This window comes from Lontra canadensis, unplaced genomic scaffold (assembly GCF_010015895.1).
Source record: "Lontra canadensis isolate GAN:19392208 unplaced genomic scaffold, GSC_riverotter_1.0 scaffold51, whole genome shotgun sequence".
Taxonomy (NCBI): domain Eukaryota; kingdom Metazoa; phylum Chordata; class Mammalia; order Carnivora; family Mustelidae; genus Lontra; species Lontra canadensis.
In genome coordinates, this window is record NW_022631045.1 from 13,290,425 (window position 1) to 13,313,906 (window position 23,482).

Genomic DNA, 23,482 nt, shown 5'->3' on the forward strand with positions numbered 1-23,482 from the left:
CATTTGTGGGGTTTCAAAACAAGGCCACATTTGGGGAAAAGAAAGGTCTGTGGCAGTGTTAACTTGGTGTGCTTTAATGCAGTTTATAAAACACATCTCCCAAACATTTATTTTTCAGTCAGGCCTCTGGCTAGAGTTTAGGATAAGCAACAAAATGAAAGAAACCTCCCAAACATTGACATTGGCACTCAAAAAGAAAATAATAATAAAGACAAGTATTAAAACATTTCTAGTATATTTTCATCTAAAATGTGCTGACATAAAATTTCTAAGAATGCCTCATAATTATTAGCGTGTTTTTTTTTTCTTCTCATAAGAGTTACAAATACTTAGATTTAGACAGCTGGGTTCACACAGATAAAAAGTTCTTTATTAAAAAAACTCAACAATGAGAAAATCATTATGTGAGCCTGGCAGAAGGAAAGCTCTCTTCTGCTCTCAGACTAACCTTAGCCTAGAGCATTCTGGGCTTACTTTGGATTATTGATTTGTCCTCGTCTGTCTCCCTCCCTTAGCCCATGAGCACTCTTGCATTCATGAGTATGCACCCACCGGGTGAGTTCTTTATAAGAAAACACCAGAAGAAATAGTAAGAACTAACAAAATGCAACGTATTCTCCGAACCAGCGGTTCTCAAACTCCAGCAGGCAGAAACGCAAAAATATGTGAGAAATGCAAAGAATAGGTTTAACAGGTAATTTGAATTCAAGTAGTTACTAAACTCACAGGTCCTTTCTAGTCCAAAAGAACATAAGGATGCTGATTTTCCTTTTAATTGGGGGAGGGGAGAGGCACAGCCTGCCATAAACTGGTTGCAGGGGTGTCTGTGAGGACTTTCTGAACAAAAATTCGAAGAAAAGCACCGCTCATCTCCTGCCATCCCCAGCCCACCGCCTGTGGAAAATGGAGCTGGGTTTGGGGGCTGGGAGAGACAGTGGGGTCCCAAGGCAGGGCCCTAACACACTCCTTCCCAATGCCAGGGTACTGGCCCCATCTCCAGGGTAATCCAGCAGAGGTTTCTAGAACACTGTGAGAGTGTTAGTGCAGAAGGAGCTGCTTCCTGAACTGCGATCTGCACAAAGGAGGGCAACCTCTGTTTGTAACCAAAGTGTTTGTGAGCCCCGCAGAGACCAGAGCTGCCTTCCTGAGGACTTTGGCCCAGAGACCCCTGGGTGGCCTCATTTCCTATACTGAGCACATTAGCAGCCGCTTGGACAGATGCACAGAGAACTGAAAGGGGGAGGCCAGGTTAGTGAGCTGGGACATTCCCACTCCAGGCCTCCCATTCCTCCTGCTGGCAGACCAGCCAGGCTGTACCTACCTGCTAACCTGCTGTGCCAGGCGAGCCGGGCTCCACAGTCTCCCCAGGCAGGTGCTCTGGGAGGCCACAGGTGTGTTTGGCACTAACTGGGCAGCATCGGGCAGTGCTGCTGGGCTCGTGCACTCGACTTGGTCCCAATTTCCATTTTTAACCCTTCCAAACCCCTTGTGCTGCGCTGCAAGTGACCCCCTTCTCAGCGACCCAGCCTAAGTCAGGCTGAATGGCTCAGAGGGAGTCAGGGCACTGTTCGCTCCCAGAGTTTCTCTCGAAGCAGCCACTGCCCTTTGGGGTTCTCCGTCTCATGGTAGTCCTCCCCCAGAGACGCCAGGGGCTCCGGCGCGAAGAGCTCCATATCCCATTCCATGTCTTCTCCTGAGATATTGAAGAGGATCTGTCGGGGGCTCCCCAGGCTGGAAGGGAGGAATGAGGCAGATGGTTTAGCGTGGTTTGGCTAGTTGCACAGAGAAGGGACGCTCTGAGTCCCTATTCCGATGGAGTTAACAGTGGTAACTGGTCTTGGGAGAGTTGGATCTGGAGGGAGAAAGGCCGAAAGATGGTAGCAAGGTGGCCAGGAGGGGCCCAGCCGACAAGAAGTTCTCCATCTAAGTCAGGCCAATGCCTTTCCAAGGTAGGGACATCTGATTAGTTTGGCGCTGGTTCCCTCTTGGTGCTATGCCCAACTCAACTCCAAACACTCATTAAAAATCTGTAGCACAAGGTTGTCAGTGGCACAGCGGGGGTGGGGAGACAATGAAAGAGGGTGGCACAAAGCATGTGGGCCAAGAAGGCCAGAAGAAAGGGCAGGCAGATCCACAGCCGAAGGGACCATGAGGAGTGGTGACAGCAGTGAACCAGGCTGGAGTATGAGCATAGACTAGGAAAAAACACCTTTAACAATGATCTCTCTCCCCGCAAAATAGATAAGGATAATTTCTGGTATATAAGTTGGGGACTCAAATCACCTTAAAGACCACCCCCAGGAGTCTGGAGGACACGAAAACACCTTGGCTGAACGACTTGGTCCGAGCACTTACTCTTTTTTGCAGGCTTTGGGCTTAAATTTCAAGGTGTTGAATGCCCCTTCCACAGCCTTGGGCAAGTAAATGGGGTGCCTCTCCAGCCTCCTCTGAGTGCCAATGGTCCTGCACTCTGTGGTCCTTCGAAACTGGCCATCTGTTGCATGCACAACGTGCGCGGCGATGTCCTCAGAGTGCCGGCGTGGTGCCCGCAGGATCCAGTTGGAGTGCAGGCTGTGCACCCGGGAGCTGGTGGCAACTGGAAGAGAGAAGCCGGAGCCCCGGGAAAGGAGGACTCTCCCTCAGGGAGGAGCAGGAGAGAGTGCCTTGGGCTGAGAGCCCACGACAAATGCACAGATCCCACAGTGGGTTCTTAGAGAGGTTGGGAAAGGCAAGCAGGGGGGATGATCTGTCCTGACCCTGCAATTATGGTTAGGGAGATGGCGAAATACTGATGTGTTCATTAAAAATAAGGACACAGATCTATGTGTACTGACTTGGAGAGCCACCCACGATAGACTGCAAATAGTGAAGTGAAAAGAGCAGGGACAAAATAGCAAGAGATCTGCATCCTCGGTGGATTTTTGCTGTCCTTTGGCCCATGTCCTGGCTTTCCCAGGCCCTGCTGTCAAGAAGAGGGCTGGCCTCTGTCTGGGACTGAGGGGCTGCAGTCAAGGAGGAGGGCGAGCAGAGGCCCCTGCAAGGAACAGTGAGATCGGGGAGTGGGAGGTATCAGTATGAAATTCCATGAGAATCTAAATGTCAGAGACAGCGCTTGGAGGCCAGACCAACTACAAACCACAAGGATCTATTCTTTGATCTTTTGAGCATTAAGTAAAACACTCGAGGATTATGTAGTACTGGTACCAAAAGTTGGTCCCTCAGCAACAACGGCCAGTAACCCCTGAATAAAATTGTCATCAATGACACCCAGGAGGGCAAGTCAAAGATGGAAGAAACTGACAGTCAAGTAATGGAACTTAAAGGTGGGATGAGCTCATGAAGTGGTGGGATTGGTTGCTTTCTACCAGGAGAGAGCCAGTGATGCAGGCTGGCAAGGACAGACGCGTCAGCCCAGCCCTTAGCTCACTCTCTCTCCAGGGACCCAGGTTGGCCCAGCAGGCCCCCTGCTCCTTTCCCGCCCTGTGCATTGTCCTCAGAGCCCTGAGCATGAGGGCCTCAGAGGGCGCTGTGGGCAGAGGGGGGACAAAGCGGATGAAGGGGCAGTCAGGTCCCGCAGAGTGACAAAGGAGCTCAGGTAGAGGGAAAAGCTAGATTTTTAAATACAGATTCTCTGCTCCTTTTTCTTCTTAAAAAAAAAAAAAAGTGGTAAAATACCTAAAATTTACCATCCGAGCCATCTTTCAGTGACCAGTCCAGTAGCACCAAATATATTCCCACTGGCCAGGGACGGCTCTCCAGGACTTCTTCCTCTTGCAAGACTGAAACTGTCTTCATACCCATGTCACACCAGCTCCCCCTCTAACCCCTTTCTTTAGTGCTTTGTCTCAGCTTTGGCCAGTGGACCACAGGAAGGAGTTTGGGTCCAAATATGTCACAGGTTGTCAGGTAGGCTGCGTGGTGGCCGCAGCCCGCCCCCAGGAAAAGAGCAAGCCATGGGCGGGGCTCCGGAGTGCAGTGTGGGTTTCCTTTTACTCGGGGTTGGGGTCCCCCATAGCTTCTCCGCCAGCCCACTCCAGAGACCGTCCCCCACCCACCTCCTGCCCCGCCCCGCGCGAGCGCTCACCATCAAAGTCCACGTCCTCATTCGGGGGCTCTGCCTCAGCAGCCCGGGGCCGCTTCTCTGTATCCAGCTCGGCAATGATGGAATCAAAGAAGGCCATGGCCTCAGCCACATCAGCGCTGAACTGGGAGTACTTCTTTGTGGCTGCTTTCTGCTAGAGGCAAGGGGGCAGGAGAGAGAGTTGCCTGAGCCAGCCTCTGAGCACCCACACACAAGCAAGCCACCACCACCAAAAAGAACACAGCGTCACTGAAGCTGAATGTATGTGGGGTTATGAATTTGCAGAGTTTAAACAGTGATTTTAAATGAGTGCCCTGGGGAAGGAGGGTGGATGCCCCCATCCACAACTGCGGTGTGTCAGTGGGTTTCTAATTGCCTCAAGGAAAGACAAGTAAATAATAAGATCTACCTCGTTCTCACTCAGAGACTGTTATGGATCTTTAGGCAAAATACTTAGTCTTCCTTTGGCCATTTTCCCTGCAGGTAAACACCCGGTTAGGGGACCGTGCAGCTCCTACCAGGAGGCAATGAGGGGCTCCCAGCAGGAAAGAAAGGACAAGGTAGATTGGAAATGCTCTGAAAGAGTTGTCAGGACCCAAAGTGGCCAAACTTGGGCTTAAGTCATGGAATAAATTGAAGAAAAATTAGTATAATTGTTTGAAAAATATAAGGAATGATAAAATATGGAGTTTAAAAAAAAAGGTCTGCAGTGTGCCTAACCAGTTTCCAGGCTCTGTCCCCATCTGTTCTTCTTCATGATCTCATTCCTCACCACGGCCTTCACAAACTCCCACCAGGGGAAGTTCAGGCCCCCTGGTGCACCTCCATGGAGAACTATCAGTGAAAGGCACAGAATCATCCTGGGAGCCTATGAAAGACCATCGGATGAATTTAAGAAAGAAGAGAACTCAGGGAGGATAAGAAGGGACAATGTGTGTTAACTTGGTCTGTCTGATCTCTGTAGAGTTATTTTATGTGAGCATTTTTATTTTATTTTTGCTTTATTCAAGTAGAGTGAACACACCATGTTACATGAGTTTTGGGTATGCAGTGTAGTGATTAGACAAGTGTATACAGTAGGCTATGTTTACCACAGATATACCTTCCAGCTATCCCATTATATCGCTATTATAGTATCATTGATGGTATTATGCTGTGTCTTTTGTTCTCATAACTTATTCATTCCATGACTGGAAGCCTGTATCTCTCACTCTCCTTCACCCATTTTGTCCAACTCCCTATCCCTCCTCTCTGGCATCCATTAGCTTGTTCTCTGTATTTATAGGTCTGCTTCTGCTTTCTGTTTATTCATTTGCTTTTGTTTCTTTTTTAGATCGCACTTATGAGTGGAATCATATGGTATTTGTCTTTTCCAGTCTGACTTATTCCACTAACATAATACCCTCCAAGTCCACTCATGTTGTCTCTTAATGATTCAATATTGTCTTTTATGGCTGTGTAATATTCCAGTGGGTGTGTATGTGTGTTTGTGTGACCACATCTTCCTTATCCGTTTGTCTATTGATGGACACTTGGATTGCTTCCGTAATTTGGTTATTGTAAATAATGCTGCAATAAACACCAGGATGCCTATATCTTTCCAATTAGTGTTTTGTGTTCTTTGGGTAAATACTCAATAGTGGAAATATTGGGACATATAGTACTTCTATTTTTAATTTTTTGAGGAACCTCGATACCATTTTTCACAGTGGCTGCCCTAATTTGTATTTCCACCAACAGTGCACAAGAGTTTCTTTTTCTTTACATCATGGTCAACACTTGTTGCTTATTGTCTTTTTAATTCGAGCCATTCTGATAAGGATAAGGTGATATCTAATTGCAGTTTTGATTCGCACTTCCCTAATGATGAATGAATTGAGCATCTTCTCCTGTGTTTGTTGGCCATCTATATATCTTCTTCGGAAAAATGTCTACTAGGTCCTCTGTCCATTTTTTAATTGAGTTTTTATTTTTTGGTATTGAGTTGTATAACTCCTTTATACATTTTGGATATTAGCTCTTCATTGGCAAATATCTTCTCCCATTCTCCCATTCCCTCGGTTGCCTCTTCATTTTGTGGATGGCTTCATTTGCTGTGTAAAAGCTGTTTATTTTGATGTAGTACCAATAGTTTATTTTTACGTTTATTTCCTCTGCTTCAGGAGGCATATCTAGAAAAATGCTGCTCTAGCCAATGTCAGAGAAATTACTGTCTGTGCTTTCTTCTAGGATTTTGATGGTTTTGGGTCTCACATTTAGGTCTTAAATCCATTTTGAGTTCATTTTTGTGTATGTTGTTAGAAAGTGGTCTGGTTTCATTCTTTTGCATGTAGCTGTCCCTTTTTCCCAGCACCATTTATCCAAGAGACTGTCTTTTCCCCCATTGTATATTCTTGCCTCCTTTGTCTTAGATTAATTGACTTTATAACCATGAGTTTATTTCTGGAGTCCCTATTCTGTTCCATTGATCTATGTGTCTGTTTTTGTGCCACATGTGGGCATTTTTAGAGGGGGATGGTATTAAAAGTGAATATTAAATTATAGGCTGGAATGCTGGGAAATGAAATGATGACATCTGTAGGTACATACAAGATCTTGGTGAAATGTATGCATTTCATACTACTAAAAACATTTTTAAATGGAAAGGGTTTTTTTTTTCCTTTTATATTTGTAAGGCGCTTGCTTAGAGAAAATTTTGAAAAAGCCCAACATACACTTGAATCTTTTGTGTTATAAGTGGAATACTATCCACATGTACTTAATCTTCCCTCTTCAAAGAGCCCACTAAAATGAAACCAGGAGGGCAGAGAAGAAAACCTAATGACAAAGGGAGGAAGAAAGAGGCCATCAGTGAAAGATATATTTCCAGAAATTTCTGGCAGTTGCAAAGCAATTGAAGTGGGGGAGATATGAAAGAGCAAAAGGACCAGCTTTCTGGAACATCATGAGTTGGGGAAGTAAAAGGATTATAATTGGACCCTTGGGAACTTGAAATGCACCAGGCTTGGCAACACCAGGTACACTAAGGGTTCGGAGTGGGGAGCAGGACTAAAACCATAAGGACTGGTTGGCAGTCTGTATGAGCACAGCAGGCCAGGCCACCAGCCATCCTTCCTGCAGGCAGATGACAGGAGGGCCCATCCCTAAAGCAGGTCATGATACTTGTCCTCCCTGTGGTTTTTCTTAATGGTCCCTCTGCCTTCAGTGTCTCATCAGGGCTGATTTCTACTCATCCATCAAGATGGGCTGGGTCAATTCATTCTCCACTTAGTCACAGGAGACCCCTCTCCTGGACTGGTCTCTCCTCTAGGCTCCATGGTCTTCAGTCCCTAACCTAATTCTACTATGACACCTATCATTTTAGAAAATTTTTTTTTGTGAAGTGAAAAATAGAGAAACAAAGAATGGAGAGATACACAAAATCTGGACTGAACCCCAAAAGAAGGATGAATATTATTTAATAGGGACACAAGGTCTGTAGGTCTTTGTATCTCAGCGCCTGTGGAGAGGGTGTCTCTGAGTCTCTGACTCAGAAACTTCCATCAGTGTTGGGTTTAAGGCAAGGGTCTCCATCTCACATGTGGGCATCAGGTTCTTTTTCATGGAGTCACCCTACAAAATGATCTAAGCTGCTCATTCCTCAGTGTCTCCAGGAAGTAGACTTTGGCCGGTAGCTCAGAGCAGCCTGAATCCATTGCTTTCATTTATTAAAGAATTTAGAAAAGAGTCAGCTTTGGTGTCTTAACTACCAAAGGCTCAGAAATGAGCGAGACTGCAACTATTAGCTATGTTAACAGGAACCTTTGACTGTGGCCTCTCGAAAATCTCGTAAATCCAGAAACTCCTCAAGTGTTGTCCTTCGAAGATCACATTTACAAGTTAAAAAGGAAATAATCAGCATATATGATGACTTTAGCCATCGAACTTTCTGTCCATCAAAACCAGTGGACAAAGACCCTTTCAGCTGCACACTTGTTGGTCATCCCAAATATTTAAATATATTGTTTGCCTCCAAAGCCTCAAGCTTCAGGATTTGAGACTCGGATCTCCCTCCCACACCTTGCCCTCTCTATAAGGCTGAGAAGCGATTGCCTTCAGGGCCACCCTGACATAGAAGCCCCTCAGCCAGCCCGGGAGGGTCCACTCTTCCAGGTCCTACCTCTGGGGTCTCTGCTGGCCCGTCCAACACATTCCCATTCCAAAACGTGCTTCTGCTAGAAGAGCCTATAGATCTTGGTGTGTCTGGAGAATGAGACATTGGTGACTCTATCTGTGGCTGACCCATATTTACCTGTGTGGCTGAGTCTTATCCCAAAAGAGAGCTCCCCCCACTTGCCCCAACTGCTTTTGTCCATTCCCTCTAAACCCTTCATGGAATGATGTAGGGACATAAATAAGTGCAAATGAATAAGCTCTGCTCCTCTCCCTGTACCAACAACAGTGTAGAGGAGCTCCCACAGGGGTGCACCCCAACATCGACCTTTCCCTTCCAGTCCCCAAACTTGACCTAAACCCCCTCCTGGGAAGGCCTCCCCTCAGCTTGTCTTTATGCAGCTTTGATTGCTTCCTGGGTTTCGTGTTCAGCATTCACCTCTGCTAAGATTCACCCTGGGTAGGAGCCAAGGTTCTTGTTCATCTCTCCATTGTTGTTTTTTTTTTTAATATAAGCAGATGTGAATTTATATTTGTGTTTACCCACTTTCTTAAAAAACAAAATGACACCTACCAGATAGGGCTGTAAACATTGCTTTCTTCACTCCATGTATCCTGAGGACTACTTCACAGCAGTAGAGAGAGACCGCCCTCTGCCCTGGGAACCCTGCCTGGCTCCCCAACCTGCGGACCCACTGTCAGAACAGACCACAGACCCCTGTTGTCAGCTCTTTGGCTTCTCAGTAATCTTTGGCTATCCAAGTTAGTGCTTAATGAGTATGCCATTTTGCATTTTGCCAATAATATCCTCGCTTGGGGTAGGCTTCTAATTATAAGTACTCTGCTCTCTATGTATCTGCTTGATGGAGAGAATGGGAAGCATCAAGCCATCTGGCAAATCAGTCATACCTTATAAAAGTGTATGTTCACGTGTCTCCAAATGAAGGCGCCGTGGTGACTTTTCTGAGTCCCAAGGCTAAGCTACACATCTGAGCCTTTTCAAGTCATGGTTTAAACCCAGGCTGACTCTAGGTTTGGTTTTTTTCTTTGCGTCCCCACAGATTCTGTTGGCCTTTTCTGCCTCCACTGCCACATTCTCTTGGTCTCTAGCACGAGAGAGACAACAACCGAGGCTCAGGGTTCAGGCCCCAGGCCATTATCACAGGAAAATCTACTTCACGAGGCAGTAGTTGTACAAGAAGGGACACCAGGTGTCCACACCCCTGGGTGGGATGCAGTACAGTGTTCCCTCTCTGAACTCAGAACTCTGGCTAGAAGAGGATTGCTTCACTCCCAATCTTGACTGTTTTCTAGCCCAGAATTTTTAAACTACTTCTCTGGACAACCTTCCCATTGCATCTGCCCAGGGCCCCGTGTAACAGGGCTCATGTTCCCTCGCTGTGGGCCCCACAGCAGCCCTGGGGAGGAGGCACATGGGCTGAAAGCAGCTGTATTGCCTTGACGGCTCCATTCCCCTGTGCCTTTCCCATGGAACCTTCAGTGGCCTTGGGGTTATCATTTTCCAAGCCTCCCTATCCCACCCCCTTCACACCAGGCCTTGGTTTCCAATTACTTTTCCCTTTGCACTTTCCCCAACTGAACGCCACTACATTTCTCATTGTCATTTCTGAGGCCCCCAGTGCAGTTTATGATATTTTCCTGCATTTCACATCATCGGCCATCCTGCCTGGTTTTGCCTGCTGTTTGGGTGCCTGGGTTTCTCCCATCCATTCTTTTTCTTCTAGGATCTGTCACTATTTGTCTGCAAGAGGTCTGGATTCTACACATTGACCTTCCAGTTCAAACAGCAATATCGTGTCAGAGGTTAGGTTGTGGGGGACATTCTAAACCCACCCAAAGCCCAGAGGACCACCCCTAAATGTCTACCCTCCTCTCACCTCTCTTACTTGGGTATCCCCTCACCTCCTTTGGAGGGCCAGCTCCCATGTCACCTGCCCCCACTGCAGCAGACAGACATAGGCACATCTCGTCCATGCCCGTGTTCTGACTGGCGCGGACAGTCCACTACCGTGCGTTGTGTTCTCCTCGTTAGCCCCACATGAGACCAGCAATCTGTAACCTCTTCTTTGGCAATGCTTTGGCAACTAACACTCATGGATAAGACTCCTGTGATAGCTCACCACCAGCCCCTGCCTATATGAGACAGGTTGTGAGATACACACAACTCCCAACATTCTGATTGAAATTCTACCTGTTTCTCTGCCAAGGAAACTCAGCATACCAGTGTGGTTCCAACAGTGATGCTGAGGGTTGCAGCTTGAGCCAATGGGCCATGTCAGGGCAAGCAGACTGCCTTTCCACCTGTGAATGCTAAGTGTCTAGTTCAGGGTCAAGCATGGAGTGGTAATCATTCATTGAGTGAATGAATATATGTTATATACATGCCATTACCTAGGTTTATATTCTCCAATCAGCTTGAATGTTGCCTATGTATCCTTTTGGATTTAACTTGGCAAATATTAAGAACTCCGTGCTCCTTATTTTTATGGAGTACTGGTAATACTCTGTTGAACAAATAATATCTGGAAATATGAATGTCAGTAAATTTCCAGGACCAGATGTAGAACTAGTCAGGACTGGAGAGACCACTTTCTCTTGGATCATTCTGTTGTGTGAAATTATTGCAAAACAGCTGATACTTATCCACAAGCAATTTAATATCACCCAAAAAAGGTGGGGGCTTTTGAAGACAAGCCCTAAAAGCTCTAACACATCTTCTTCACCCTCTGCCATCCTTGGGACGGATATTTAAGACCAAGTCCAAGGTGATATTGACCTTATCCCTTTTATATTACAACACCTAAGAAAGTGTGTACCCACAGTTGAACAGGGGGTTATGAAGAAAGAATGGGAGTTTATGAAACAAGGACTGAAACTATGAGAAACAGCAACTAGGAAAAGGGTATATCACTGAAATTTAATTACATACTTACATATACCTACATACAAAATTTCAATGAAATTTAAGCTAAATGGTACACTTGCCTGAACTGGAAAAAAAATTGGTGAAATAGAAAAGAGAGCTGAGAAAATCAATCCAAAGAGATAAAAAGAAGGAAAAAGTTTGTAATAAACTCTAGTATAACTCGGCTTTGGCATCACCTATCATAACTAAAGGCTACAGTCATTTTGGAAATGGAGCCACACAGCTTCTGTCTTGATTTTAGATATCATAGACTCATAGGTTGATAGGCTTAGTCTTTTTCCTCTCTGCTTTTTAATCTTAAGGACACTATTTCTTCTGCCCACACCTGGGAGCTCCTCTCTTTACATATCATCTAAATGATCATTCCACTTTAACAAAACACCAAGCAGAAAAAAAAAATTGCTCACACTTATCAAATAGTTAGAGACTTGATTAAATTGATTTGAATTCATATCCTTGAAGCATGGTATAAAACCAACACATGCAATAAGTGAAACATCACAATCTGCAGAGAGAAGGGATGAATTTATCACTACATGGTGGGAAACTTTGCTTCTTGGGGAAAATTCAAGTTGGATTCTCACTTCCCACTTCCAGTCAAGATACACTGCTGATTCAGAGAAGACTTGGGTTTTTTAAAAATGGAGCTATCAAAAAAGAAAAAAAAAATGGCAAATACCCAGCTGACCTTGAGACATAAAAGGCTTTCCAAGCAGAAAAACAATGGAAGAAATAGCAAAGACAAAAATGGGTATCTTTGACTACATAAAAGTCAGTAGTAATTATATACTGGAAAATGTCAAATAAAATTAAAATACACATAGTAACTTGGACAAAATATTCTTAGCATCTATGGCAAACAGTGTGCTCATATTCCTAATATGAGTTCATGGAAATAAGAAGTCTTTACTGGATCCAAAAGAAAACTGTAGAAGGCTTGAATGGGCAATCCCTTAAACAGGAAGTACACATTGGTTTGATAAGTTGAAAGAGTCCTTCTTTGCTCAAGTAATATCAAAGAAAAGTATATAAAATAATGCTATTTATTACATCAGTGAACTTTCTAAATTAATGCAATACTGGGTGTTAATAAAATGCAGTAAGAAGTGCTTTTTAACTCACTGTTGATGAAAGTGTAAATTATAAAATGTTTCTGGAAAGCAATATGTAGAAGAATCTTTAAAATTGAATGACCTTTAAACTTTGTCCCATTAATCATGCTTTCAGGCATCACTAAAACATGCCTTATAGAATAGGATATATTTATTTGTAATTCTTCACAATTAAAGAAAGTGAGCTGTTATATTTTTTGTCATTAAAACTTTAGTTTTTAAAAACTAGTTAATGAAGCAGGGAACAATCCACAAAATATAATATTAATGGAAAAAAGATTGTAAAAAGTATATGGTATAAGCCAGATTTAGTAAAATCATAGATACACATACATTAGGGTTGTCAAACAGCAAATAAAAGTATAGGACAGCAGTTAAATTTCAATTTCACATAAAAAATGAATAATTTTTTAGGGTTAATATATACCAAATATTGCATGGACATAATTATACTTTAAAAATCCATCACTTAATCTTAAATTCAAATTTAAATAAGCATCCTTTGTTTTAGCTGGCAACCCTAATCTACATATATGTAAATATACAGGAAATAAATGATTGAAAGAGAATATATCTAAACATTTTGTAGTAATTATTCTAAATGGTAGAATTCTAAGTTATTTTTATTTTATTTCTTATATTTCTCTGTGTTTTATAAATTTTATCTAATATAATTTTATCACCCAAAATTTCTTTTTAAGTTTACCCAAAATGTTTTTTTGATGATGGTGAACTCTGATCCATTACACACTGGATATTTTAATTATTAGGATATGATTCCATATGAATATACTCAAACTATATTCTACTTCACTAAAAATAAAAGATAATTTTCCACCCAGTGAAAACAACAGATCTACTACTCTTTCAGATCTTCCACCAAACTTTGTAAGTTTTCTTCTTAAACCTTCTTAAGGGCGCCTGGGTGGCTCAGTGGGTTAAGCAACTGACTTCAGCTTAGGTCATGATCCCAGGGTCCTGGGGTCCAGCCCCGCATAGAGCTCCCTGCTCAGCGGGGAGCTTGCTTTTCCCTCTGCCTCCTCCCCTTGCTTGTGCTCTCTCTCTCTCTGGCATATAAATAAATAAAATCTTTTTAAAAATAAAATAAACCTTCTTAAATTACATTGGACTTTCTGGTTATTGGTTTACTGAATGTCTGCTCTGTGCCTGGAGCCACGCAAGAGGTTGGAGATAGAAAGATAAATCAGATGCAGTCCTCTCACTCAGTGAGCTCATGGCCAGTAGCAGAATGTACAAATAAACAGACAATTACAGTGCTGGGTGCTGGGTGCTAAGTGCTGAGATGGGGGGCTCAGACTCAAGGAGGGGAGGAAATCCACTCTTAGATTGTGGCTGTGAGAAGTGGCTTCCTAGGGAACTGCTTTCTCTGCTGTTAAAAGACAAGAAGTTAGCCAGGTGAATCGGGTGTGGTAGAGAGGAAAAGGGGAGGAAGAAGTATTATTTCTAGGCTGAGCAAACTGCATGTGCCTGCAGGATGGGTTGGAGAATGCATTTATCCCTCTTGTGGTCTGACTGAGAGGGGCTGCTGGAACTATATGCTTTGTTATCAATCATCATCATATTGTTTGTCATCTTGTGGAGAACTCTGCCAAGCAAAAGAGAATATTCGTTGCAGCTCATATTGAATTAGTCCCGCCTTTCAACTCTGCAAACCAGATATAGGCCAAGTGATAGAGACTTTCCCAGTTAACTGACACTCCAGAAAACCTGCATTTTAATATCACCATGTTTGCACAAAGTCTCCCCAGCAGATCTGAAAAATAATTTTCAGAGGTGTAAAAACAGATCTAGAATCTGCCTTTTATCCCGTAGGAAATTATATATGCGTATTATACATGAAAGATTTGGAATCTTTTTAGATGAATTGGATTCAGATCCTTCTGCCATAGAGGAGAAAGGAGTTTCTATTTGCTGTTGACATGGTCTTATATGATGAGCCAGGATTGGGTGGCCTCAATAGAAAATTGACTCTGAAAGCAAACTATTACCAGAATAAAACCGCCTGAAATAAAAAATCAGTCACTTTTGGCAAACATTCTCCAGAACTCCTTTGGTTCTTTTTAAACCATTGTAGCAGGTGAATTTCTTTAGCTGGGGTGGGGTAGGGCAGGGTGCAGGGGTGGGGTGCACTTTGCAGGTAGTTCATGCAGACAGACATATCAGGAATCCAAGCTGCTCAGAATTAGGTGACCCATAAGAGAATTAATAATGTTTTCTTCTGGGACGCCTGGGTGGCTCAGTTGGTTAAGCAGCTGCCTTCGGCTCAGGTCATGATCCCAGGGTCCTGGGATCGAGTCCCACATCGGGCTCCTTGCTTGGCGGGGAGCCTGCTTCTGCCTCTGCCTCTGCCTGCCATTCTGTCTGCCTGTGCTCGGCTCTCTCTCTCTCTCTGACAAATAAATAAATAAAATCTTTAAAAAAAAAATAATGTTTTCTTCTGCCTGCAGTGGCTGACCGATGCCCTCGCTTCAGAAAACGTCCAGCTCAAGCCATCTGGGCAGTGTTCCACGGGGCACTGCCGCCAACCCCTGCTAACAAGCACTCTGGGCGGAGCAAGCCTTGTCTCGAACTCTTCCTCTTCACCAACCATCAAAACCCAAGCTGTTCAGCTCTACAGAAGGAAGTAAGTTCTGACACAGGCAACAATATGGACGGACCTGGGAAACATGCTGAGTGACAGAAACCAGTCACAGAAGGACAAATGCTATATGATTCCATTTATCTGAGGTTCCCAGAGTAGGCAAAATGATAGAGACGGAAAGCATGACAGAGGTTACCAGGAGTGGGGGTAGCAGGAAAATCAGGAGTTACTGTTTGGGAAGGAGACTTTCTGTTTGGGGTGACAAGAAAGTTCTAGAAAGGAGAGTAGTGGGCTATACACCATTGTGAATGCACTTCATGTCAGTGAATTGCACCCTTAAAAATGGTTAAAATGGTAAATTTTTTTAAAGTTCATTTTACTTAAGAAGACTTTCATATCTTAAGAAATAATCAGACCTTTTATAAAAAAACATTCTCCTCATTCCTAATTGAAGTACTTTAGAGCCTCCCTGACCTCTTAATGGATTCATTTTCTAGTGTACTACTAATACATTTTGTAAAGTAGTCTAAAAATGTATTAACTAAGGCTTCATAGTCTTTCAGGTGAAGTAAACAATCATTTGGAAAAATTCATGGAAGACTAGTGTGAAGAACTCTGGTTATTATCTACAAGTAACAATTTGAAAGGGGTCCGGTGTTACATATTTCTCTCTAAAAAAATTTATATAAAATCCAAAGAGAAACACTTAATTTCTTAAGGATTCATTGACTGTGATATACTCCATTATCCATAAGCTGGGGACACCTAAAAAGCACTCATTTAAGGGGCTAAGAAGTGCCATGTGGAAAATGGTAAATATTATGTTTATTTCACCACACACACACACACACACACACACACACACACAAAACTGAAATGGGTGACGAAATATTCTAGAATTAGATATTAGTGATAGGTTGCACAACTCTGAAGATACTAACTACCACTCAGTAATACACTTTAAAGGGTGAGTTTCATGGTATATAAATCAAAGCTATTATTTAAAAAAAACTCCAAGCTGAGAGAAGCAGTCTTTATGAGGAGTGGAAAGATAGAAGTCAAGTATCTCAGAGCCCCTCCCAGCAGCTGGAAGAAATTACCTAAAGAACTAGGTGAAGGGGGTAGACACAGGCTGAAGCCAGTCATGTCCCAGACAAGACCCCCAAAACAGATGGCAGAAGGAGCAATTCACTCTCCAAGATGCTGAGACAAGGGGAGGCAAAGAGCAAGAAACACGACAGGATAGCTTTCTGCCTTTTACAGACATTTTTCTGTAATGGAGAACTCTCTCATGGAGAGAGTTCTAACAACGTCAGAGGCTTTGGACAAAAATCGTCAGGAGGGTGTGTGGTCCATCCATGCCTCTGGCATCTGAATTCCCCGCTGGGTCCAGAAGGGATGGTCAGAAGTTAGGTTCCCGGGTGCCATTGCCTGGACCCTCACTAAGATGCAAGGCAAGCTTGTCGCAGCAGGGACTCTAAGAAGTCACCACCAGAAACGTGTAGACTGGTTTATTGCCTTGCTTTTCCACAAGCGTGACCACCCACAAGGACAGGGACTTTGACTTGCTCACCAGTATTTAGAACAGCTCCTGACACACACCCTGTTCCTGACAATAATAATGTGTTGAGGAAGGGAGGGAGGGAGGCAGGGAGGATCGCTATTGATGAGCTGTTACTTAAAAATTACTGAGGGCATCACTAGCCCCATCACTCGTGGTTTCTTTTCTTTTTTTTTTTTAAGATTTTATTTATTTGACAGAGAGAGAGATCACAAGTAAGCAGAGCAGCAGGCAGAGAGAGAGGGGGAAGCAGGCTCCCCACTGAGCAGAGAGCCCAATTCAGGGCTCAATCTCAGGACCCTGAGATCATGACCTGAGCTGAAGGCAAAGGCTTAACCCACTGAGCCACCCAGATGCCCCTCACTCATGGTTTCTGCACCAGGGCCCATATGAGAAATTCTGCAATGTAAAGCTGGGGAAAAAAAATCTCACTTCCCCTAACCAAAGGGTATGAGTTCTTCCTCTCAGACAGAATTCTAATACGAATCCAGATTTCTTTATGGTAGCTTCCAAGAGATACAGAGCCAAACTCCTCCGTAGCTGCTGAATTATGAGCTACACAGCCTTGATTTTCTGTTAATGTTTTGTTCTCTCCCAGTTGTCCCATTTCTGCGGCTGCTTTATTCTCCGGTAGGTGGCTCATCTCAGGTACTTCGTAGGATGAGTAAGGAAGAATGATAAAGTGTTTCTGTGGAAATGGTTTGAAGATACAGTCCGCCCCACTGTGAAGTTATTCTTGTAGCTGAGCTCACGCCATCTACCCAGCTTTCTTCCTAGTGCAAAAGTAGACAACACACACTCGGGGTTTCAGTGCTGCAGGGACCAAGAGTAAAAATGGAGTCAGAGGTAGCCGTGTGCAGGGAAGATGTCGAGACGGAGGGAAATCTGACTCACAGATGGTGGGGAGGAGAGAGCTCAATGCTTTGGGTCTGGGTTTCTCCTGCACAGGGGAGCCCGGGCCACGCAGCCCCCATGAGAGCACTTCTCCCCTCGCACGGAATCCATGAGAGCACTTCTCCCCTCGCATGGAATCCATGAGGGACAGGAAGCATATATCTCCCTGATGACTCTCCCTGGCCCAGGTGTGCAGGATAAAGTAGCCTGCTCACCTCATCCTGAGGGGCCACACGCCCTCATCCGACAGATATTTTACATTTTCTGATTGAAAGGCACAGTGGCTCCATGGGCAAGCGTGTGAGCTCTGGCACCGTGCAGACCCAGTTTAAATCCTGGCTCTCTTCTCATCAGGCGCACAGCCTTCCCTAAATCTCTTCCTGTCTCAGAAACCCAGTTTTCCCCTCTGTGGACTGGGACTAGTACTCGACGCGTGTGGAGGATGGTCAGAAGTCAGGACTAACTGCTGATTGTCACTGGCTGGGCCCAGGGCCATAGCCAAAGAGCAGGGCTGGGGCACGAGGAGGAGACTGGCAGGTGCCACTTTGCTGACGGGAATGCCCGAGGTGCCCAGGGCGGGGGCTTGGGTGGCTTTGCATTATTGGTTCAGAAACTCCATGTTCCAGGTCAGGACCCACTTCCAATATGCTCTCCTTCTGCCACTTGAATTTTGCACCGTGTTGGAAACTCTAACACTGGAGCATCTAAACAATGAGTCCCAAACTATAGCTCATACCTGATGTTGACACAAAAATACTCCGCTGTGGGTTTTTTGTTTTGACTTCAAAATGTTGCAGACCATGTGTTTCATTCATTTTCGTAATGACCTCCTGTTTGGAGGGAGGACCGGACTGTCACAGGGCCTGGCCAGGAACCCCTCGGTGCAGGAGCTCAGGAGGGCCTCCCCACCCACATCCACCCCCAGGCTCGCTTCCCTTCTGGCCTGTCCTCACTACGATCCACACGGGTACTCGTCCTGGCTCGCTCATCTCCAGGGGGCTGGGACCCCAGATCATTTGGCAACCTGATGTATCGTTCCTTAACCATTGTTAACATTTCAGCAGGCCCTACTGGAATGCTTTACCAGGGTATGAGAAAATGTGAGTCTGGACCCTGGAGTGGCTGGGGAATAAATTTAGTGTGTCATGACCAGCATGTAAAACAACTAAAAAAAAAAAAAATAGTATCAAGTGTTTTTAAAAAATATCAGAGTACCAAACAGAGAATAGGAATAACTGTATCTCATGAATTTTTGTTTTGGTTGTATTGAATAAACTAGGTTAGTATCTAAAATATATATTTTTTCTTTTTTTAAATTTAAATTCAATTAGCCATCATCTAGTAATCATTAGTTTCAGAGGTAGTGTTCAATATTTCATCAATTGTGTATAACATATATTTCTTACTGAGAGTTTTAAACAAAACAGCCTAAAAACCATTATCTTTTCAGAAAAGAGAGATAGACAGAGGAACGTAAGTTCTGTGGCCAGGCTGGGGGCTGGTCAATTCATGAGGAGGGAGAAAAGGTCCCACGGTGCTGTGGTGCCCAGAGAACACCGCTCACTCCCTACCCCAAGGCCAGCCCTTCCGTCATCAGTGCACAAAAGACCAGACTTTATAAAGCATTCATAAGTGACCAGTGGTTGTGCTTTGGGGACAGAAAAATGACAAAGATGGGGGTTTCAGCTTGATCACGCATACCAAAGTGGCTGCCATGCACCAAGGAGACACACAAGCAACATGCCACGGGAGAATATGATAAAGGCTAGAACAGAGACGTGTTTAGACTAATAGGAGAGAGAAGAAAAGGCTAATTCTGCAGAGGGCTGTGCTCATTTCCTAAGGCCACTATAACAAAGTCCCACCCCCTGGGCCACTTGGAGCAACAGAAACTTATTGTTCCAGTCTGGAAGCCAGAAGTCTGAGGCCAAGGTCTTGTCAGGGCCATGTTCTCTTTAAAGCATTAGGGAAGGATGTGTTCCAGGCCCCACCCAGTTTCTGGGAGGTCCCCGGCTTGTAGCAGCCAACTCCAGACCTCACCTAGGGTTCCCCATGTGCAAGTGTGTGTGTGTGTGTCCCCATCCCAGTTTCTCCTTCTTATAGAACATCGGTGTTGTCAGATTAGGGCCCCACCCTAATACCCACAATCAACTAGTTTTATCTGTAATCAGCCTAGCTCCAAAAAAGTCACCCTCTGAGTTACAGGGTGTTAGGACTTAAACATATGATTCTGGGGAAACACAATTTAGCACATGATAAGGGCTCAGGAGAAGGTATGGTGTTTACCCGAAACCTGAAGATCAGCAGGCATTTTCTACAAATGCAGGAATGGGATGACATTCCAGAAGCAAGGAGCTCTCGGATCCCCTGCTCCTCCCACCCAACTAGCCCTGGAGAGGGCACCCATTATGTCTCAGGTACACCCGGCATCCCGCTCTTTCTTTAGGAGCCACAAAGGAGAGTGCTGGTCTGCTGGAGACTAAGAAGCCTCCCACACCTTCCACTGCAGAGTTAGTAAGCCCTGGAAGACCTACTATGTGCCAGGTCCTATCACAGACAGGATCTTGCTTTTGCCTCAAGGGGTATGTTCTTATTTCCATTTCTATGCTACAGAAACCAAGGCCCAGAGAGGCCAAGTTAACCTGACCAAGGTACACAGCTGGTAAAGACCCCACTAAAATTCAGGTCTTGGTCTGACGAACAACAAAGTCATTTTAAAACTTTTTTCTGGGTGAGCCTGGGTGGCTCAGTGGGTTAAGCCTCTGCCTTCAGCTCAGGTCATGATGTCACGGTCCTGGGATCAAGCCCCACATCGGGCTCTCTGCTCAGCGGGGAGCCTGCTACCTCCTCTATCTCTGCCGGCCTCTCTGCCTACTTGTGATCTCTCTCTCTCTCAAATAAATAAATAAAATCTTAAAAAAAAAAAAAAAACAAAACACTTCTTTCTGGTCACATCATGGTGAGAGGCATCTCCCAAGGAAATGTGCACGTTGTGTCCACAGGGCCAGAACTGGTGTTCTGTACCTAAGCCCTCCCTGGACCTTCAAACTGCTGAACTAGGAAGAGTGCAAGGGGGAGGGGAGCCAGACTTTCTAAAGAGACAACTGCATTTTTTTTTCTTTTTCAGGAAAATGTGGTAACTGGAGGGACTCTAACCAGAGCCGAGAACCCCACGATATCCAACTACGAGGGACTCCAGAACCCCCTGCAGCCCCGTCTGCCATGGGAGGTGACTCTGAAGGAACTATGCTGGCCGGTCACAGGGTCCGTTCTGGAACCCAAGAGTAGGTACGGGGGCACTGATGTATTTTGGGAGTTAACAAACATGGTTATTTAAACCACTGCCACCTGGGATAAAATGCAGACAGCTGAAACCAGTGGGGGTAGGCCAAGCCCTAGAGATCTGATAGCTGGCTAATCAGTCATTCAACGGTAATGGGGCTTCCACAGCCCACAGCACGCTCTGCGGAAATGATGTGGGAGAGACAGGTCCACTGTCCAGGCATCAGGGAAACGATCGGTGGGAACTTCAAACAGCCTCAAACCTCAGGCATTTGGGGAAAAAATAAAAAATAAAAATTTGAGGACTGAAGGAAGCAGTGCTCCAAGGAATTGGAGGTCCTGTCAGAACAGGTCACTGAGCCTCAGCTTGCCCCTCCGGGACACAGGAGTCTGTCGCAGCTCCCCTGTGGCATTAGTGGAAAGCTCAAGGAGGGACACTGTGTACAAACACTGGAGTGAGTAGCAACCACGAAATAACTGCCGGGACTTGAGCTAATGTCCTGCTTGGACAGCCCGGGCTTGAAGCCTCCAGGGCCCTGCAAAGCTCTCATGCCCTCTCAGTGAAGTCACGGGGTGTCTGGAGGCTGCGCCCGAGTCCCCAGGAGGCCGGGACCCAAACCGCAGATGGAACCCCTCCTCCAGCCTTCGGCTCCCGCGGAGCCAAACACTTCGAAGTCAGAAAGCATCTCGTTCCCGGGAAGAGCGCACGTCTCCCTGGGATGTTCAGGGGCCGCCCAAGCGTCCTGCGGTCCTTCAGGCGGGCGGCACATGACAAACTCGCCATGCAAACATGCAAACGCCGTGCACTGACCCCAAGCCCAGGTCTCGCCCCAGGCTGCCCTGCACACACCGCGAACCCCCGTCCCCAGGGCCTCCCCCAGGAAGAGAAGCAGCAGGGGACGGCCACCCTGCCCCAGGCCGAGGGGAGGGCGGTGGAGAGTCTCTAAGGGAGGACGAGCTGGGGCTCCGACGGTGCAGACGAGTTAAGCGGCGCGCGCGAAGGGAAAGGGGGCGAGCCAAGTCCCCCGCGCGCACCTGGGGCTCTCGGAAGAATTCTCGGCGCAGCTGTGCGTCTCAGCGGCGCTTACCTTTCTTTCTTTGGAGGTGGGCCGGCCGGGACCCGTCTCCGCGCTCTCGGAGGCGGCCGAGGAGGGGGAGGAGAGGCCGGGGGCGCGGCTGGGCTTGAGGTCGTGCAGGCTGCTGAGGTACTTCTTCCGCAAGGCCAGCAGCTCCTGCAAGTACTGCAGGCAGTCCTGGGGGCGCGACAGCAGCCACGCCCGGTCCCCCTCCTGCTGCAGGCAGTACAGGCCGCTGTCCATGCTGCTGGTGCTTGTGGACGTCTTCAAGGACTCGCTGAATTTCTCCCCGTGGTCCCCGACCACGTACATGGAGCTGCTGCGGGTCAGCCTCACGGTGGGGCTGGCTGGGTCGCAGCCGGGACCCGTGGCCACCCCCGCCTTCCTCTGCGGGCCCGAGTTAAAGATGGAGTGCAGCTTTCTGAGCATAGTGCTGGATTTCTCCCCGCGGGTGCCTTCCAGCTGCCTGCGCCGTGCCACTTGATCTAGCTGGGGGGAGACGAGCCAACACGCAGGCCTCCCGCCATTTGCCTGCCAGGAGGCCTCGGATCTCCAGAATCCCAGAGACGGCCGCCAGCCCGGTCAGGCGGGCAGGCTGGGCAGCTCTCCTGGGGGGCACATTTCCATGCCCCAACCACGGTGCCATCCACCACCCAGAAACGCAAGGTGGGGCACCGGGAGCTTACAAGCAAGAGGCCTAGTGGCCTCTAAGCCCGGTTGGATGCGAACACCTTCAATGCTCTTCCACAGAAGGCCCCAGCTGGATGTGGAAAGCGTGACCGTGCTATTTTCTCTCCTGCTCCTTTTCCATGTCTGGATGTGGTCTCCCTCCGTCTGATTTGATCTTGGTCTGGATTTGTATGTTTCCACCTGGGCCAAGCTGGCTCTGGTCCTGAATGCCTGGCGAAATCCTACAGGGCGAGAACACTTCGAAGCCAAAACCCCTGTGTTGCTTGAGGTAAAATCCAGTCCCCTGCGAGAGGCCAGGGTGGACAGAGCCAGAGCCGTTGGCCCGAGGCTCTCAGATCTTTGATAAGCTGGGCCCTGTCTGCGTCCTGCAGGCGTGTCACCCTGCCGTAATGGGACCTTGCCGCAGTTACTGGATAGCAGCCCATTGTGGAGACAGGAGGATTCAGGTGTCCGGACCACAGCCTTCTGCACAAAAGCCTTAGTGAAAGGAGGGTGGCCACCGAGATGGGGCAGACCCGTTCTTTAACTTAGCTAAACACATTTTTCATTTAAACAGACTAGTCAGAATCAGACACAAACTATTTTTCCAAGAGCATCCTCTGAGTGCACTGGGATCTCGGGGATGTCCGCTCAAGGATTTTTCTCAGGCTGATAGGACACATGGTTATTGCCTTCATTTCTCTACACAGCCTGGCTCTCTCCCAGACTTCACTCAGAAAGCTACAGACTATAAATCTGCAGCCCAGGCATTTGCTTAAGCTGGGATAGGTGTTAGAGGAAATCCACAAGACCCCAGAAACAGGTTGTGGGGTGTCACTGGCTATGTGTACCCGCATGGTTTATTTCTGCCGGGTTTCCATTTTGTTTGTTTTTGCCATATGAAAGAGAGAAAGTGTTAGTGGTTTTGTCAGATCTTCAAAGAGTTCAGTGTCAGTGGCATGTTAATTTACTGAGCCGTCGTGGCATCCTTGGGAGAGAAGAGTCCTTTCCATTCATTATTGGTCCTCAATTCACAGATGAGGAAGGTGAGCCTGGAGCGGTTAGGAGACTTACTAAGGTCTAAATTGGTGAGTGAGAAACCTGTC

At 46.3% G+C, this 23,482-nt stretch overlaps 1 protein-coding gene across 1 annotated transcript; it reads right to left on the reverse strand.

The window, feature by feature from the left end:
- Window positions 1-1,478: 1,478 nt before the first annotated feature.
- Window positions 1,479-22,140, reverse strand: CUNH13orf42 (chromosome unknown C13orf42 homolog). Its single transcript, XM_032873904.1, has 4 exons — window positions 21,720-22,140; window positions 4,085-4,232; window positions 2,356-2,596; window positions 1,479-1,731 (listed from the first exon to the last, which is right to left on the reverse strand). Exons 1-4 carry the CDS (start codon window positions 22,134-22,136, stop codon window positions 1,557-1,559), a joined length of 981 nt encoding a protein of 326 aa, XP_032729795.1. The 5' UTR covers window positions 22,137-22,140; the 3' UTR covers window positions 1,479-1,556.
- Between the last annotated feature and the right edge of the window lie 1,342 nt (window positions 22,141-23,482).

Bases quoted from the DNA above. Each gene is read 5' to 3' on its own strand.
- CUNH13orf42 (XM_032873904.1), bottom strand. From the start codon at position 22,136: ATGCTCAGAAAGCTGCACTCCATCTTTAACTCGGGCCCGCAGAGGAAG. The intron at 2,597-4,084 runs GTGAGCGCTCGC...TCTCTCTTCCAG, and splicing joins TGAGGACGTGGACTTTGATG to TTGCCACCAGCTCCCGGGTG. The intron at 1,732-2,355 runs GTAAGTGCTCGG...CCTCCCTTCCAG, and splicing joins CCCAAAGCCTGCAAAAAAGA to CCTGGGGAGCCCCCGACAGA.